Source organism: Erpetoichthys calabaricus, chromosome 5 (genome assembly GCF_900747795.2).
Source record: "Erpetoichthys calabaricus chromosome 5, fErpCal1.3, whole genome shotgun sequence".
NCBI lineage: Eukaryota > Metazoa > Chordata > Cladistia > Polypteriformes > Polypteridae > Erpetoichthys > Erpetoichthys calabaricus.
In genome coordinates, this window is record NC_041398.2 from 185,829,158 (window position 1) to 185,846,338 (window position 17,181).

General features: G+C 40.0%; 1 protein-coding gene across 3 annotated transcripts in view; it reads left to right on the top strand.

Annotated features, from left to right (window-relative positions):
* LOC114642632 (centromere protein C-like) overlaps positions 1 to 17,181 on the top strand; it is a 266,767-nt gene that overhangs the window by 5,173 nt on the left and 244,413 nt on the right. For 2 of the 3 annotated variants that reach the window (XM_051928078.1, XM_051928079.1), the window contains exon 2: positions 13,575 to 13,624. The exons of the other annotated variant lie outside the window; for it this stretch is intronic. In XM_051928078.1, coding sequence (XP_051784038.1) covers positions 13,575 to 13,624 — 50 coding nt within the window. The remainder of the gene's footprint in view (positions 1 to 13,574; positions 13,625 to 17,181) is intronic. 3 annotated transcript variants of the gene reach the window in all.

Consider the following 17,181-nt stretch of genomic DNA (forward strand, 5'->3'; position numbering starts at 1 on the left):
TCAGTTAATAAATATCGTCGCGATTTTACAGTATAAAGACCAAACTGTTTTTTATGGGCTGAGTTTACGGATTGGACTGCGTCACTATGACGTTACTGCGTCTAGATTGCAAGCGCTTTCTGAAGCAGTAGAAGTCAATAGCAGCAATAACAGTCAGTCAGAATAAACATATGATGGCGGAGCAACGTGCAAAAGTGCGATCGTTAGTTCCTAAAAAGGGGTCATACTCAGTTGTCTGGAACTATTTCGATTTCGAGGAATGTGATGTTGATCAGGTACGAGTCTTGTGCAAACTTTGCTCCTGTCCAAGTCCAAACGTCCCAAGGTAACACAACAAACCTCATCAACCACCTTAAAAGCCACCACAAAGTACACTATCAAGAATTTCAGCAACTGAAGGCACAAACAGCAACAACAAAAAATTACCAGCCATCCACAACACAGACAACAATATCAGGGACATTGTTCAACGCAATACCATATCTGCCTAGCTCGCAAAGACACCGGGAAATAACAGAGGCGATCGCGTACCATATAGCCAAGGATATGTGTCCAATAACCACCGTGAGCAGTGAGGGGTTTAACAAAATGATCGCAACACTTGATAAAAGATATAGCATTCCCTCACGCAACCATTTTTCCAATATTGCGCTGCCCTCGCTGTATGTGAAATGCCGAAAAGAAATAGAAAGAGAAATTCTCAGGCTCAGCCTTGAATATTTTGCTGCCACGACCGACTTATGGTCAAGCAGAACTGCGGAACCGTATTTGAGCTTGACAGTTCATTTTATTGACAGCGAGTTTGAGATGAAAAGCAAGCTTTTGCAAACTTCGTTTTTCCCACAAGACCATACAGCGGAGTTTATTGCAGTGGGCCTCAAAGAAGCGATGTCCGCTTGGGGCTTGGTGGAAGAAAGACTTGTGTGCATCACAACGGACAACGCAGCTAATATGATTAGGGCAGCATCTGTGAATAACTGGCCGAGGCTACACTGCTTTGGTCACAGACTTCATTTACCAAAGGAATAATCGTCATTATTAATCGTGATAAAAATTTTGAGCAAAATAATTGTGATAAACATTTTTTCTGTTATCGTGCAGCCCTAATAGAGAGCAAGTCCTCCTCCTTTGTACTTCCCGCAGGTACTTGCATCTCTGTCCGCTCAAACTGTGCTAAACCCGGGTAGCTCCACGTTAGCATCTGGGATGGTGGTAGTTAGCCACGTTTCGCAAAAGCACAACAAACTGCATTCTCTGTAGGTTCTGACATTTTATTTGAGATTGAGTTCACATTTCCCAGAATCACAGAAGGCACCAAAGGCTTAAAATGGCACTTTCTTGCAAGCCGCTTCATTTTTAGCTTAGTGCTAAAATGCTAACTTGAATAGACAAGCCTCGGCGTGTAAAAATCCATGCCCACGTTGTAAAAGTAAGTGTGTCCAGGGAACGAATCCACATAAAATAAAGTGATAGGAGTGATCAATAAAAAAGAGAAAAATAAAAGTAGAAAAATAAAGTCATACACGGAGCTGCTGAAAAGGCTGCCACTCTCGGCGGCGCCTGAGTCATTGAGTCACAGAGTCACTCTCGTCAACAGCTACAGTATTTTATTAACTTTTAGACATCGTTATTGGTCCTGTTGTGAATATGAGTATGAGTGTGCAGTCTATGATGGACTGATGCCCTGGCCAGAGCCGTTTCCTGCACTGTGCAGGCAAGATAAATTCTGGCTCCTGGTGACCCCGAGATGGATAAAGCAAGTTTTGAGAGTGTAGCCGCAATTAATTTTACTTGTACCATTGCAATTTGTTTTACAAGTATGATATTCTTGCAGATGTGCAAATAAAATGTTGGCACTATGTAGTTTATTTCATGTTATCAGTTGTACTTGCCAGTGTTAGTACACTTGTCCTTAATTAGATTCCTTATGCACTACTTCGTTCTTGTTGAAGAACTAATTTCAAGATAACAGCTGGTATCCTTAATAACTGCCCATTTAATTTTTCACACTTATGTTACCTGTTAAATTCTGTTTACTTAAACTGAAAAGATTCAGTTCTTGCAGTTTACTACTAGCAACTAAAACCCTGCTGTTCTGGAATTACTGAAGTAGAAGAGTAGGAGAAAATTGATACCGTAGAGAATATTATTGTAAAGTATTTTAACAATTGCTGTGACTATCAACAGGAAAAGCAGTTTGAGATGAGATGACATACCGTATATTGCACCGAGAATAAGTACTGCAGTTGTTTTGCTTTTTTTTGTATTATCAATGAGAGATGCATTGTTTACAAATTCCTATTTGCAATTATGTAGAATGTCTGATGCAGTCTTTTTTGTGCAGTTTCACAACAGGTGTTTATGGCATGTACACTACCCGTCAAACGTTTTAAGAACAATTCCGTTTTTTTCAGTTTTTGATTCAGAGTGCTAGTCACTCTATGCAAGTCACCAACTCTGCCACCAGCAAAAGAACCCCGGACTATCACACTTCCTCCTCTGTTTGACAGTTGTTGTCACACACTGAGGAACCATCATTTCACCACTTTCTTCCAGTCTGCAGTACTCCACAGTCAGTATTTCAAGGACCTATTTTGTCCTTTAAGAATGGTTGCCCTTAACCTGCAATTGCTCCATACTGGGTATGAGATTAACCTACATCCAGCCCTGCAAGCATGTCCTTCAACAAACAAGGAAAGCTTAAGGGTTGGTGGCAGAATTGGCACTCCAACCACTGTACAGAAACTCGGACTGTTCTACTGTGGTGCTATGGTGTCACCCATTGCACGGCTGCACTCGGGTCTCATTCCAGGTGGTTTGTTTTGTGATGGGTGCAGCAACACCCTGTAATCAGCACATGCTCCCAACCTTATTACTGCCAGTCGCCCTGTGAAACCTGCAGCACAAAGTCTCCTCTTCACAGTAGAAACTGAGACTTGCTTTTTTTGACCACTGTGAAGCTGTGCTTGAAGCTGTTCTTTTCCTAATTGCATTTGGATTGTGTAGAACACCATACTCACTGATGCTTGAATTTTTTTTTTTTGCAGTTTCTCCAACTGAAAGTCCTATACTTCTAAGGGTAATAATGCTTTCTCTCATTTCATTTAATTGCCTTTTTCTTACCATTATCACTGGCATTTACAACTGTCTACCGTGTAATATTGCCTCAAGTGTATTCTAGATCAGGCATGTCAAACTCACTACCATTGGTGGGCCGCTTCGACTGCCATACGTGCGTCAGCGGGCCGTACTGTAACAAATACTATTATACAAAGTTACTGTAGCATTCTTTCCAATAGTGAAAATTTTAAAAAATGTAACACATAAAGTTTAAAGAAAAGCAGTTTATTTCCATGCAGTCTCTATACAACAGTGTAGAGTTAGAGTCTTAACCTCTTAGCTAGGTCCTTATTATATTACTAGGCTCACCCGCCTTTTAAGGCGACCGACTTTTATCCTCAATTTGTGTGCGCTCCATGTGTACATCAGGCATGTAAGTGTAGGGAATGAGAACATCAAAGTGCCCATTCATAACATCTCCCGAAAACCTAAGTTTTTTTATCCCCTTGAGTGCCTGTCCAAACTTGAAGTGTAGGACTCCATAATAATATACTTGAAACTCATTGGGGAACAACTCTCCCGCTGCCATTAGCTCAGAAATGGTACCATAAGTTTGAGACTTTGACATTTCAGTGAGATACTGAAGCTCATTTGTATAAGAGATTCCTGACAGCATCATTGTAAATGGCTGAAACCTTGACCAATTACTTAAAACATGTCGTACGATGTCAGCCCGAATCTGTACCGCTAAAGACGGAGTTTCATGCACTAAATAAGCTATAGATGAGAGTAAGCAAGCACCATCTCCCCTGATATTTACTACGCGGTGAGGCATTTGTACTCCATCAACATTAATTATTTCCAGAGACATAATTTTGTCTATTTTTCCAGCGCATCGCGCACAAAAGCAAGGGAACAATGGGAGCACCAGAACTCTGCTCACATTGCGTCGTGCCGCAAGTAGTAAGTCTGTGATAAGCGGAATACCGCTACGCTTTGCACTCACGGGACGGAAGGACAATCCCGACCGCTTTTATATAGTGTCTTGATGATTGATATATTCATTATATTATATTCATTGCTTATATAGGAGCCTTACAGTGTGAGATTTATTTCTTTTGTCCCGACACTTGGCATCTCTTGTTAGTAACCAGTTCGTCAATATCAGGCTTGAAATCTTGTGCAACTGCAACTTTTATGAGAGATGAAAGGTGCTTGACGGTAAGTCTTGAGCAATGTGGGGTTTTTGGTAGCTTTCATTAACAAAAACAATTGCTCACAAAGGTAAGTGCTTCCGAACACTGACAGTACTCTCGATGCCAACTTACGGATCTGCACATACGAGGGTGGCAGGTAAGCATACAAGCCTGGCACACCAAGTTCGTTGTATTTTGCCTTCAGAATGGAATCTGACTGCACTTCGATTAATTCCATTTGGATATTCTCAGGCGCATTCTCAACATTGTAAGAGAAAAGCGCAATGCCCTGTTTGTGTGAACTGAAATCACGAAAATGCTCACTGAATTCATTGCTCAGTAATTCAAGTTGGAAAACAAATCCTCCAAAAATCAAATTTTACTTTACAAACTTTACTTCAAAGTTTATATTGTAAAATAAGCCGATATGCAAAAAGCTACCTGACCTACAATAATTTTACAAACTCAAAATCACAAAAATATGTTAATAAACAACTCACCAACTTCTCGCGTCCGTTTCAGATCTTCAGCTGTAGTCTGCACTAACTGTTCGTTACAATACTATCACAAAATTACATGAAACTAGAGCAAAAAACGCGAAAATATGCGAGCTATTACTACTCGTGATAGTTAGTTCTGCCCAGTGGTCAGTCTCAGCAGCCCAGCCAGTAATGTAGCCTGCCAGGGGCGACTCTAGGCTTGTGGCAGCCCTGGGCAGAGAAAGAATCGGTGGCCCCTTCGTCTGGCAATGTCAATATGGTATCTTATGAAAGCGTTGCGGACACTGCATAGCCGCCTCGTGCTCATGACCATGACACGCTTCTATATACGCGTGTCCGTAACTTGAAAACCAAGTGGCGGGCAATGATATTCTCATTACGGCAAAACATTATAATACTACATATAGCTTACTGCTCCGACTCTAGCGACATTTGTAAATACAGCGTACTAATTAACAAGAAACAGAATGTTTTTCGGCCATATTGCCGTCAGCTGTGCCGTTATTTTCTCTTTGTTTTATATACAATATATATTGGCGTGGCGGTACTGTGCAGGTGCATAGTTTGCACATGCCTAAGGCCACCCCTGTTGCAGCCTAGCACTTCAGTTGCGACATCGCGGCTCATTAACTTTGGCCAAGGCTCCTGGCTATACTAGCAGATGACGTTTCCGGTACCGTAATGCCATGTGAAAACGCGCTTTTGTCAGAAGGCAGAAGTAAGAAAAGTCAATAAGTAACACCGAAGATGCAGAATGATTCAATCACAAACGATAGTAATCATTTTGTACAAGTTCAGTGCTAACTAGGATCTGTCATGCGGGCCACACAGATATCTGTTGCGGGCCGCGAGTTTGACATGCCTGTTCTAGATGGTGTAGTAACATAGTCTGTTCCAACTCTTGCTTTAAGACAGATAGGGGGTTTTTAAGTAATCAACAGAAGTTGGGACACCAGTGCAAATTGTTTGCTTCAACTTGCAAGGCTCAATTTACTTTAGTTCTTTGAGGGCTATTTTTTTTTTTTTTCATTTTGCCCCAAGGCTGTAAATTTTTCTCAAAAAAAACTGTTTTCTGAAAAACACAAAGCAATGGTTTCACACACAAATCAACATAAAATATTTATTTATCACAAATGTCACTGTGTTTTATGTTCCATGAGTCTCTACACTATGTGAATTCACATACCTATTGCATATCATAGTACTGCAAAGTTTGGTAATATTTGAAGCTGCTAGTGGTGTGCATTGCCACATTACAATGCTTGCAGTATGTGCAAGCAAGGTTGCCGAGTTGTCTACATGCAGTGTGTGTTACACTAGTGCCGCTATTTCAGGCCTCTGTTGCTTCATGCTGTGGCTCCTGTTGCTGCCTGTTCACCGTCTCCAACAGCAGCCACAGCATGCAGCAACAGACGTCTGAAATAGAGGCACCAGTGAAACACACACTGCATGTAGACAACTCTGCAACCTTGTTTGCTTACCTTTTCACCATTTTAGGTCATTCATTGCACTTAATCTGATTAGATTTGAAGAAAAAGTGGAAAAAACGGAGGCATTCTAAATCTTTTGACCGGTAATGTATAGGGTATTTTCTCGTGTTACATCTGCAGAAGTGGAATTGTAGTACATTTTCTGTATTGCACTACATATGTTTACACTGTGCTAACATATGTTAGGTAATGTGGTGTAGTTGTTAAAGGCATTGGACTTCAAACACTGAGGATGTGGGTTCGAATCCCACTGTTGACACTGTGTGACTATGAACAAGTCACTTCACTTGCCAATTCTCCATTTGGAAAACCACAAAGAAATGTAACCAATTCTATCGTAAATGTTTTAAGTCACCTTGGATAAAGGTGTAAATGTAACAATAGTAATGTTGAAGTGATTCTGTGCCTGAAGACAAGACCCTTGAGCAATGCATCGGGGAGGGCGGCAAGTCTTCAATTCAAAAGCATGATCCTGTGTAAATGGGCTTCCTGTTTTTGGACTGTTCATTTTCTGGAGTTGTTTATTTAACAATATTTTAGCACAAAATGCATACGTTTTGCAAGTTGTGAACGTACAACTGGATCATGTCACATGTGAATTTGTGAATTTCCCCCTGGGATTAATAAAGTATCTGTCTATCTATCTATGTGGAATATGAGACATGACCCACCGTAGGCTCCCATTCTATCAAAAACATCTGTATTTTCCATGAAAATATCAGATAAAATGTTTTTCTTAGCCATCACTACAAACCATATGGGATAAATAACATAAAAAATACAAATTTTGTCTGGTGTATTCCTTTAAAGAGGTAGGCCCGGGAGACTTGTCAGGATAAAGGGCAAGATGACTGCAGCAATGTACAGAGACATTTTGGATGAAAACCTGCTCCAGAGCGCTCTTGACCTTAAACTGGGGCAACGGTTCATCTTTCAGCAGGACAACGACCCTAAGCACATTGCCAAGATATCAAAGGAGTGGCTTCAGGACAACTCTGTGAATGTCCTTGAGTGGCCCAGCCAGAGCCCAGACTTGAATCCGATTGAACACCTCTGGGGAGATCTTAAAGTGGCTGTGTACCGACGCTTCCCATCCAACCTGATGGAGCTTGAGAGGTGCTGCAAAGAGGAATGGGCGAAACTGGCAAAGGATAGGTGTGCCAAGCTTGTGGCATCATATTCAAAAAGACTTGAGGCTGTAATTGCTGCCAAAGGTGCATCAACACAGTATTGAGCAAAGGCTGTGAATACTTATGCACATGTGATTTCTCAGTTTTTCTATTTTTAATAAATTTGCAAAAACCTGAAGTGAACTTTTTTCACGTTGTCATTATGGGGTGTTGTGTGAAGAATTCTGAGGAAAAAAATGAATTTAATCCATTTTGGAATAAGTGTGCTTAGGGTCGCCCCAGTCTGAGGTCAAGAGTGCTCTGGAGCAGGTTTTCATCCAGTATGTCTCTGTACATTGCTGCAGTCATCTTGCCCTTTATCCTGAAAGTCTCCCAGGCCTGCCGCTGAAAAACATCCCCACAGCATGATGCTGCCACCACCATGCTTCACTGTAGGGATAGTATTGGCCTGGTGATGAGCGGTGCCTGGTTTCCTCCAAACGTGACGCCTGGCATTCACACCAAAGAGTTCAATCTTTGTCTAATCAGACCAGAGAATTTTCTTTCTCATGGTCTGAGAGTCCTTCAGGTGCCTTTTGGCAAACTCCAGGCTGGCTGCCATGTGCCTTTTACTAAGGAGTGGCTTCTGTCTGGCCACTCTACCATACAGGCCTGATTGGTGGATTGCTGCAGAGATGGTTGTCCTTCTGGAAGGTTCTCCTCTCTCCATAGAGGACCTCTGGAGCTCTGACAGAGTGACCATCGGGTTCTTGGTCACCTCCCTGACTAAGGCCCTTCTCCCCCGATCGCTCAGTTTAGATGGCCAGCCAGCTCTAGGAAGAGTCATGGTGGTTTCGAACTTCTTCCACTTACGGATGATGGAGGCCACTGTGCTCTTTGGGACCTTCAAAGCAGCAGAAATTTTTCTGTAACCTTCCCCAGATTTGTGCCTCGAGAAAATCCTGTCTCGGAGGTCTATAGACAATTCCTTTGACTTCATGCTTGGTTTGTGCTCTGACATGAACTGTCAACTGTGGGACCTTATATAGAAAGGTGTGTGCCTTTCCAAATCATGTCCAACCAACTGAATTTATCACAGGTTGACTCCAATTAAGCTGCAGAAACCTCTCAAGGATGATCAGGGGAAACAGGATGCACCTGAGCTCAATTTCGAGCTTCATGGCAAAGGCTGTGAATACTTATGTACATGTGCTTTCTCAATTTTTATTTTTAATAAATTTGCAAAAACCTCTTAACTTTTTTCACATTGTCATTATGGGGTGTTGTGTGTAGACTTCTGAGGAAAAAAATGAATTTAATCCATTTTGGAATAAGGCTGTAACATAACAAAATGTGGAAAAAGTGATGCACTGTGAATACTTTCCGGATGCACTGTAAATGAGTATTTCTTGGTTATTGGTAGGACTGCAACTAATGATTATTTTGGTAGTCGACGATTATTTCATGCCTGACTGTTTTGATGCCTGCGACCTGTGGTTGAAGATCCTGTTCTGGGCTCCAGTGCATGTCTTACCTCATTTGCTCATGTCTCTGCATTAACAGGATTAAAATTTAATAATAATCAAATTAACAACCAATGAAACCTATATGAATTTGAAAATAATCAGATGTTATATTAGTGTAAAAATTATATTAATAAAAAAATAAATACATTAAAAATACAAACTAAAGTGTCTTTAAACAAAAACAGTGCATTTAACTTAACCAAAAATGGCCACTGGTGTGTCTTAAAGTCCAAAAGTTTAAATAAAGCTTCAATTCAAATAAAATGAAACAATAATGTATAGTTTATAAAAGATTCAGTTCATATATTCCTGATTGCATTGCAGGAACGTGAGCATTTTGACATGCTCTGGTGTGAGGCTGGCTCTCTTCTTTGAGACAGTGTTCCCAGAGATGCTCAGAGGGAGTAGAGATTGCAGGAATACACAAGAATGATTTTGCAGACAAAGATGTTTTAATCATCCATATTACTAACCGAGAATGCTAAACCGGATGATGGACGCAGGCACATCCAGCAATGGGCCGTAGCTGCAAAAAGACGTACTGCGCAGGCGCAAAAAGAGTCCGCGAGAGTCGGCTGAGGAGCCGAGAAAGGCGGACAAAAGAGGGCGAGAGAGGCGGATGAGGGGCCGCGAGAGGCGGACAAGACCACAGAAAAAAGGAGTGAGCACAGGAAAAATGGAGAAATGAGGAAACGCAGGCAAAGCACGAAACACATTGCACACGAGACTAGACCCAAAAAAAAAAAGAGGCTCGCGCACAACAGCAAGGCACCCCCCCCCTACAGGCACCGGACGGGACACACACCAAGAGGGGGATTCAACAAGCCCATGGAACACAAAAAAAAGAACACAAAACCACCCCACAGACCCTACAAGCAAGGGACAGGACACACACAAACCGGGGGATTCAACAAGACACAGGAACACAAAAAGAAAGAAGACGCTCGCGCGACAACAATCCTCAAACCCCACGCACCCCCCCCACCACACACACACACACACACACACATCCATAAGAAGTGACACCCAAAGCCACATATTCTAAAGTGAACATCAACACCTTCACACTAGACAGCATAGGTGTCAGCATTAGTGGATCTCCTTACAATAAAGCACTATTAACCGTTCAACTGCAAAAAAGGAAACATTAACAGTGACTGCGATCCTCCTTATTACTTATCCATATTTCGCATGCTGAGAAAGAAACAAGTCATGAATACACGGTCACGAGTACAAAACGAAAAGGAAAGGATAACAGGAACAAACACACGAACACGAAAGAAACAACAAAATAGACGGCTATGCAGCATAGGTGGATCTCATTACAATAAGGCACTATTAACCGTTCAACCGCAGAAAAGGCTCCATATTAACAGTGAGTGCAATACTCCTTATTACTTATCCATATTTCTAAAAGAAAAAATGACTCGACTCCAAAAACGCAAAGCTCAACTAAAGCTTCTAACTAACGATGTACCTAAAAGTAAAAACTTTATGAACTGCATTAGATCCTACAATAGTTCATTTAATATGCACAAATCTACATCCTAGATCCACATGACGCAAACTATCAATCAAAGTGCTGCATCACAACAGGCACGGATTCAAAACGAAACACCTCCCGTCTCAGACATACGTTAATGGCAGCGAAGGCTACAACGGGCTTCTCACACAGCACAGGCAAATCGATTACAGCTCCAAAACAACACGTCCCAAATACTACACATGCAACAACGCGCCTCTCAAACGGCACAAGCAAAACATACACCAGGAAAATTCATTCGGATTAATGAATGTCATTTGCAATCATTCTCATTCAGTTCACTTCCCTGAAGAAATAACTGGCAATACAAGTTATACATTTACACGTTGTTGTCAAAAGGGTCAAATTAGACTGCCTTCTTTACATTCATATACTGAATATCTACAGAAGCTTATAACTGACGATGTACCTGAAAGTGAAATCTTTATCAACTACATTAGATCCTACAAATCGGAATCCACTATGAACATTAGCGGTGGCACTGCACGTGACATCCGTCTTGAAAAAATGTTGTTTATTGATAAATGTTCAATGGCATGAACAAACGTTTATGAATAATAATATTCGATTTGGAGGAAAGGTACTTTTATGAGGAGGAGATTTTAGACAGTGATTAGCTATTCTTCCAGATGCCATGCACTCGGCTATTGTTCAGTGCACCTTAAAATACGCAGACAATTGGCATTGCTTTCAAAAGATACAGTTAGTAAAAAAGATACGATGTCCAGAACCAGATCATAACAATTGCTTATTACAACTGAGAGATGGTACACTCACCAATACAGATGGACTTCAGCCACATATTATTACAATTCCTCAAGCCTTTATCTGCGACGACTTAGTTACAGAGAGATTTGGAACAGCAATCTCATTAGACCAAATGCCCCTTTTAACACAACACACTATATTATGTCCAAAACATATTAATGTGGAAAACATAAATACCCAAGTCATTCCATTACTTCCTGGAAAGACACAACTCTTTCTAAGCTCTGACAAACTTGACTCTGATCACAACAATAACCATCTTAAATGACCTTACAAGTTCTGAGCTGGAATTACCTTTTACACTTAAACGGCGTGTACAAAGAACTTTTCAAATAAACCTTTACACTGTGCCACACACTTTATTGTTTGCTTTCTATTTGCATCATCTACACCGTCACACTATTCTATATCTCATTCATACATCATGCTCTTTGTCATTCCCAACACCAGGGGTTGGCGAGCGAAGCGAGCAGGGGGCGGAGCCCCCTAGTAACACTCTGAAGGAAAAGTGTTGCAGTTTATCACATCATGTACTATGCTATGCCAAAATAAAAAAAATAACGGACTAAAATATGTAGCAAGCTATTTACTGATATTCTCCAAAACACAAGTTACCTAACTTTAGTTAAGAGATGGTTTACTATTCATATGAACTCAAATATTATACGAAAAAAGAAGAAAAAAAAAAAAAAACTAGGACGGCTCAGCTACTCCTATTCACTCATTTACTATAGCTCCAAACGCGTTAGCAAACGTAACTGAAATTATATTCACTTAACCTTTAAACCACCGTTTACCACTTCAATTTGCCAGAGCCAAGTATATTTGGAAAATACATTCGTTGAGCACTGCAACCGGTTAGAGTCGGGTTTCCAGTGCAATTTGGAAGCATGCTAAAGCCGTGCGGCGACGTACATTCATTGAACTCTGCAACCGGCTATAGTCGTGTCTCAGTGCAATTTGCCAGCACTCAGGGGGACGAGTATATTGGGCGACGTACATTTATTGAACCACTGCAACCTCTATATTTGCTTCACAGAGCAATTTGACAGCATGCCGGAGCTGATCAGTCAGTGCCGTATATTTGTTGAGCAGCCAGCTCATGACCACTGCCGGCTCCGGCAGAACTGCAGCGCCACTATCTCTGGGATTCAGCCGCTATACTAGATGAGCCTGCAATCACCAGCGTTTACCTCTGTGTGTTTGTGTGCAGCCAGTTCAAGCGCAGTTGGCTCGTGATTTACTGAATTTCATCAATGGCTTCAGTTGCACATTGAACATATAATAATAGATTATTGCAGTAGTTTTTTTTTTTTTTTTTTTTTTTATATATAGTTCTTACAGTTCGTTTGCAGTGTGTAAAATGATCAGTGTTGCAGTAATTGTGATGCTCTTTGCATGAAAAAAAAGTGTTTGATTATAATTTCACATTTTATTTGTGAATTGTGAAGTTTACTTAAAAAGTGCAGCTAAAAAGTATTTGGCGTCCAGGGGTGCATTAACCCCCAAGTCTGTGTCAGTTTAAGAGTTAACTATCATTGTCGAAACCTTGATATACACATTATAGTACAAACATCAACGTTAATATGTGACACTAACTTTACTTGCTAAAACTTACCTCTCAAGAGAAGGCAGCATCACAGCTCCATGATGCTTGTGTTTCAGATGCCAGTGCATCGCGGTGGTGCTGCAGTGAAAAGAAAGCTTCGCTTTGCATAATCTGCATTCAACTTTTTTTTCTTTTTCAGTGAAGTGCTCCCACGCTTTAGAAAGTTTCTGTCTCAATTATTTTCCATCTCCTTCCCCCTCCTCAATGCAACTCGCTATTGCAACCACATTTATTTTCCTCTACATTCTTCTTCTCCTCAGACATTCTTCTTCGTTGGTAGGGCTGTGTGCAGTCTTGACAAACAATAACACGATACTGCCCCCAGACGTTCATGTAGTGCATTGCAGTTACAAAAACCAAATGTGGTTCTTTGTGACTGGAGCCTCTATTGAAGGTTCTGTTTATAACGTGTCGACAATAAAAAAAATCCACGTCGACAATTTTTTGTAGTCGACTGCTTTGCACCCTGTGTTGGCTGAGATTGGCTCCAGCAGACCCCCGTGACCCTGTAGTTAGGATATAGTGGGTTGGATAATGGATGGATGGATGGATGTCGTCAATTACGTTGACTAATTTCTGCAGCCCTTAGTTATTGGCTAAATAGCCATTGTATCAATATAAGGCTTTTGAAACTGTTCTATGTACTGTTTTTTATTTATTTATTTTGTAAGATGTAACTGTGGTGTTGATGATTATGTAAGTATGAGTGCAGAATTTTTTCAGCCAAAGTGAATTTATTGAACCTAAACTGTTACATTTTTGTTATATTGCAGAGAAGAGCACCAGTAAGAATGAGATACTTGAAAAAAGCTTCAAGTCAGAGGTAATATTCGGATATAGGGCTGTATACTTTTTTTAGTCTTGAAATGTAAATTTTGTTTCTGAGTAAGTAAAAAGTTAATTGTAAACTCCATATTGAAAACACTTGTGAATTAAGATTTGGTTGGTTAACTGGAGAGCAATATGAAGTTTTGCACATGCATTTTAATCTTATTGAACACAAGTTTAATTTTTGAGAATATTTCATATTTATTATATAGTGCCTTAACTCTGCTCAAAGTGCTTCTGAACAGGGTATACTGTATATAACATTGGAAATACAGTAAACGATATCTGCATAAAACACTAAAGATAAACACAGGAAGCACAATGCTTTAAATTAGAATAAGAGAAAATAAACCAAAGTAAATATACAAAATACTACAAGAAAACTCTGAGCAAATAACATAATTTGTTTTACAAATGCTATTCATTTTGAGTTCCTGGATAGAGAGAGTAAACTATTAGAAGGGCGAGAATGTCAGAGTGGAAAAAAAAACTGCCTTCTCGAATAAATGAGTTGTAGTTTTTTTTTTTTTTTTTAAAGAAGGAATTTAGTCATCTGATCTCATTAATTTGGTGAGGTAATTCGACAGTGTGAGTGCAGTAGAGATGAAGGCTGTACTGTCCATAAAGCACAGGCTAGTTTGGGGCACAACAAGATTGCCAGAATCAGTGGGTGGAAAGGAACTTAATGATGTAGTCCAGTGCATGGCCTTTAAAGCTTTAAAGGTTAGTAATAGAATTTTATATTGAATCCTATAAGACACAGGTAACCAGAACAGAATGTTTGTTATGTGCTTGTTGTTTCAGATCTGTGTAAGGGCTCTTGCAGTAGAATTTTGAACCAGCTGGAGCATTGATAACAGATTAGAAGGGCACCAACCAGTAGGGAGTTATAGTAGTTGATGTGGAGTGTAATAAAAGCATGGGCAAGTTTCTCAGCATCCAAAAAGGAGAGGAATGAGTGAACCTGGGATTTGTTATGGAGGTGGAAGAAAGAAAGTAGTTTCTTAACGTGTTTCATTTGGGTACAGTAAGAAAGGAAGAAATCAAATCGCATGAAGATTCCTAGCAGATGAAGAAAGTCTGAGGACATCACCAAGAGTAATTGAAAATGAGCTTTTTTTTCTTAAGATGAGCATTAGTACCAGTTAGCTCGACTTTAGTTTTGTTGCAGTGTAGATATTTTCCATCCAGGTTTTAATTTTAGTGTGGCCAAATTGTAAGCTGAGATGACTGTAACATTTTTTTAACTTTTATTTTTTTACTTTTAACACTGAAATAGATCCGAGTATCATCTGCATAAAAATGATAACCCAGTTGAAAACTACGAATAATATAGCCAAGTGGAAGCATGTAGATACAGAACAACAGATGTCTGTGGATAGAGACTTGAGGAGCTCCTTATGTGACTTGCCTATCAGTCAGATATGATTTAAACAACTGGATAGAGTTAACCAGAATGTTCTCCATTCTGGACAGTAGAATATGAAGCTTGACGATATCGAATGCTACACAGAGGTCTAACAGGATTAATATGTACTGGTTTGCCCAGAGTCTACTGCCATAAGCAAATTGCTATTGCACAAAGCAGAGCAGTTTCACAGTTGTGTAATGCTCTGAAATTAGACTGAAAGGGTTCTATCAGTTTATTACATGTTTAGTAACTTTTGAGTTGGTGTGCCACAACATGCACAAGAACTTTAGACAGTAAAGGTGTGAGAGACTCCAAAAATTGTTCAGTTTGTCAGCATCATGACCAAATTTTTTTAATGTTGGTGATATAAAGGCATTTTTCAAAGCAGCTGGCACAAAATCCATGTCAAGGGATGTATTGTTTTTATTTTCATAGCAGTTGAGATTATGACATGAAGGTGGGATGTGATAAGTGTGGTGGGAATGGAATCCAGTACATAAGTAGTAGGCCTCCTCTTGCAGAGCAGGTGATTAACCAAATTTACACCAGTTTCATTACATTTAATAAAGTAGCTGGATGGAGAGAAAAGACATGGAAAAATACAAAAGGATGATGAAGTTGTAATTGCTAAATTATTTAAGTTTTTAATTTTTTGATGGAAAAAGTAAAGGTATTTTTCCACAGGGTTCATTAGAAGAAGTGATGGGACCAGATATGGTTGAAGTGATTTATTAACTATAGAAAACAAAACCCTTGGGTTATCATAGTCGCTCTCTGTCATTCTGCTGTAGTAGGCATTCATGGCTACAGTTAGTGCATGTTTGTCAGCACTTTGATGAGAAAGCCTGGGCATGCTCAGCTAGCCCAGTCTTACATGACACCGTTTCAAGGCATCATCTAGCTGCTTTCACAGTTTGTAGTGTTGAATTATAATTGAATGCTTGAAAAAGACCTCCTTATGTTATAAAGGAACTGTCTAATCTAGTGTTGAGTTTTAATGATGATCAGCACGAAGATCTAAATTGGATGGAACAGGGCAAGACGTGAAATAGATCCAGCAAAGATAGAGGGACAGATGTTTTTTAAGGTTTCTTGAAAATCTGACGTTAACAGTTAAGAGCAGGAATAAGCATTGAGATAGTGTAAAGCGTGGTGCTATGGTCAGAAGCTCAAATCAGTGCTTTAATTGTTGCCAGTAGAAAGGTCAGATGTGCTGACCAGGTCTTATACGTGACCACCAGAGTTGGTAGGAAAATCATCTGCTGTACCAAGTCAGAACAGTCCAGCAGGGATAGGAATTATTTTTGTCAGTGTACATTTAGGAATGGAAAGGTGGATATTAAAATTACCCACAGGAATGAACAAGAACATAACTGAGTGAGCAGTTCAGTCAGATCAATTAAAAAAAAAATCCATTCTATTTTGGAGGATTATAGCAAACAAAAAGTAGGATAGGACCAGATTTTGTTAAGTTTTAGAGGCAATCACTTAAAGGACAATGGACATTTAGTTGATATTCTTTGAATGCTTAGTTCAGATCTAACAATTACAGTAAGACTTCTGCCCTAACCAGAAATCTGAGCCAGTGTAAAATAAATGTAACTGGATGAAGTCACCTCAATTACAGATGCAAACTTATCAGGTTTTTCCCACAGGCCAGTTAAGCACAGTATATCAAGATTGCAGTTCATAATGAATTCAGACAATATGTGTCTTGCCATTAATAGACCTTGTTTTAAGACTGTGAAAACCCTGCTACAAGCATTAGTCCCAAATGTCACAGATGCATGTTGCGTAAGCGTTGGAACCGAAGATCATTCTGGCTGTAAAAGTGCTGTCAGCATGAGTTGTGAGCATTACTTGGGCAACGTTATAGGCGGGTCTTGCATAAGCATTATGTCCAAGCATCACATGGGCAAAGGTGTTGGTGCGTCTTCTCCTCTCACCTGTAAGTGTGATTTTTTTTTTTTTTTTGGCAGCCCAGTTGTTGCATGCTCTTGCTAGTGATAAAAGCAGTAATGTTGAGGATTTTCTCATTCACTGTGAAGAGAAAGTGAATCTGTCCTCAGCTGGTGAAATTGAAACGGACAGTGAGCCTGAAAGTGATTCTGATGAATCCAAAATTGATGCTCACATCTGGC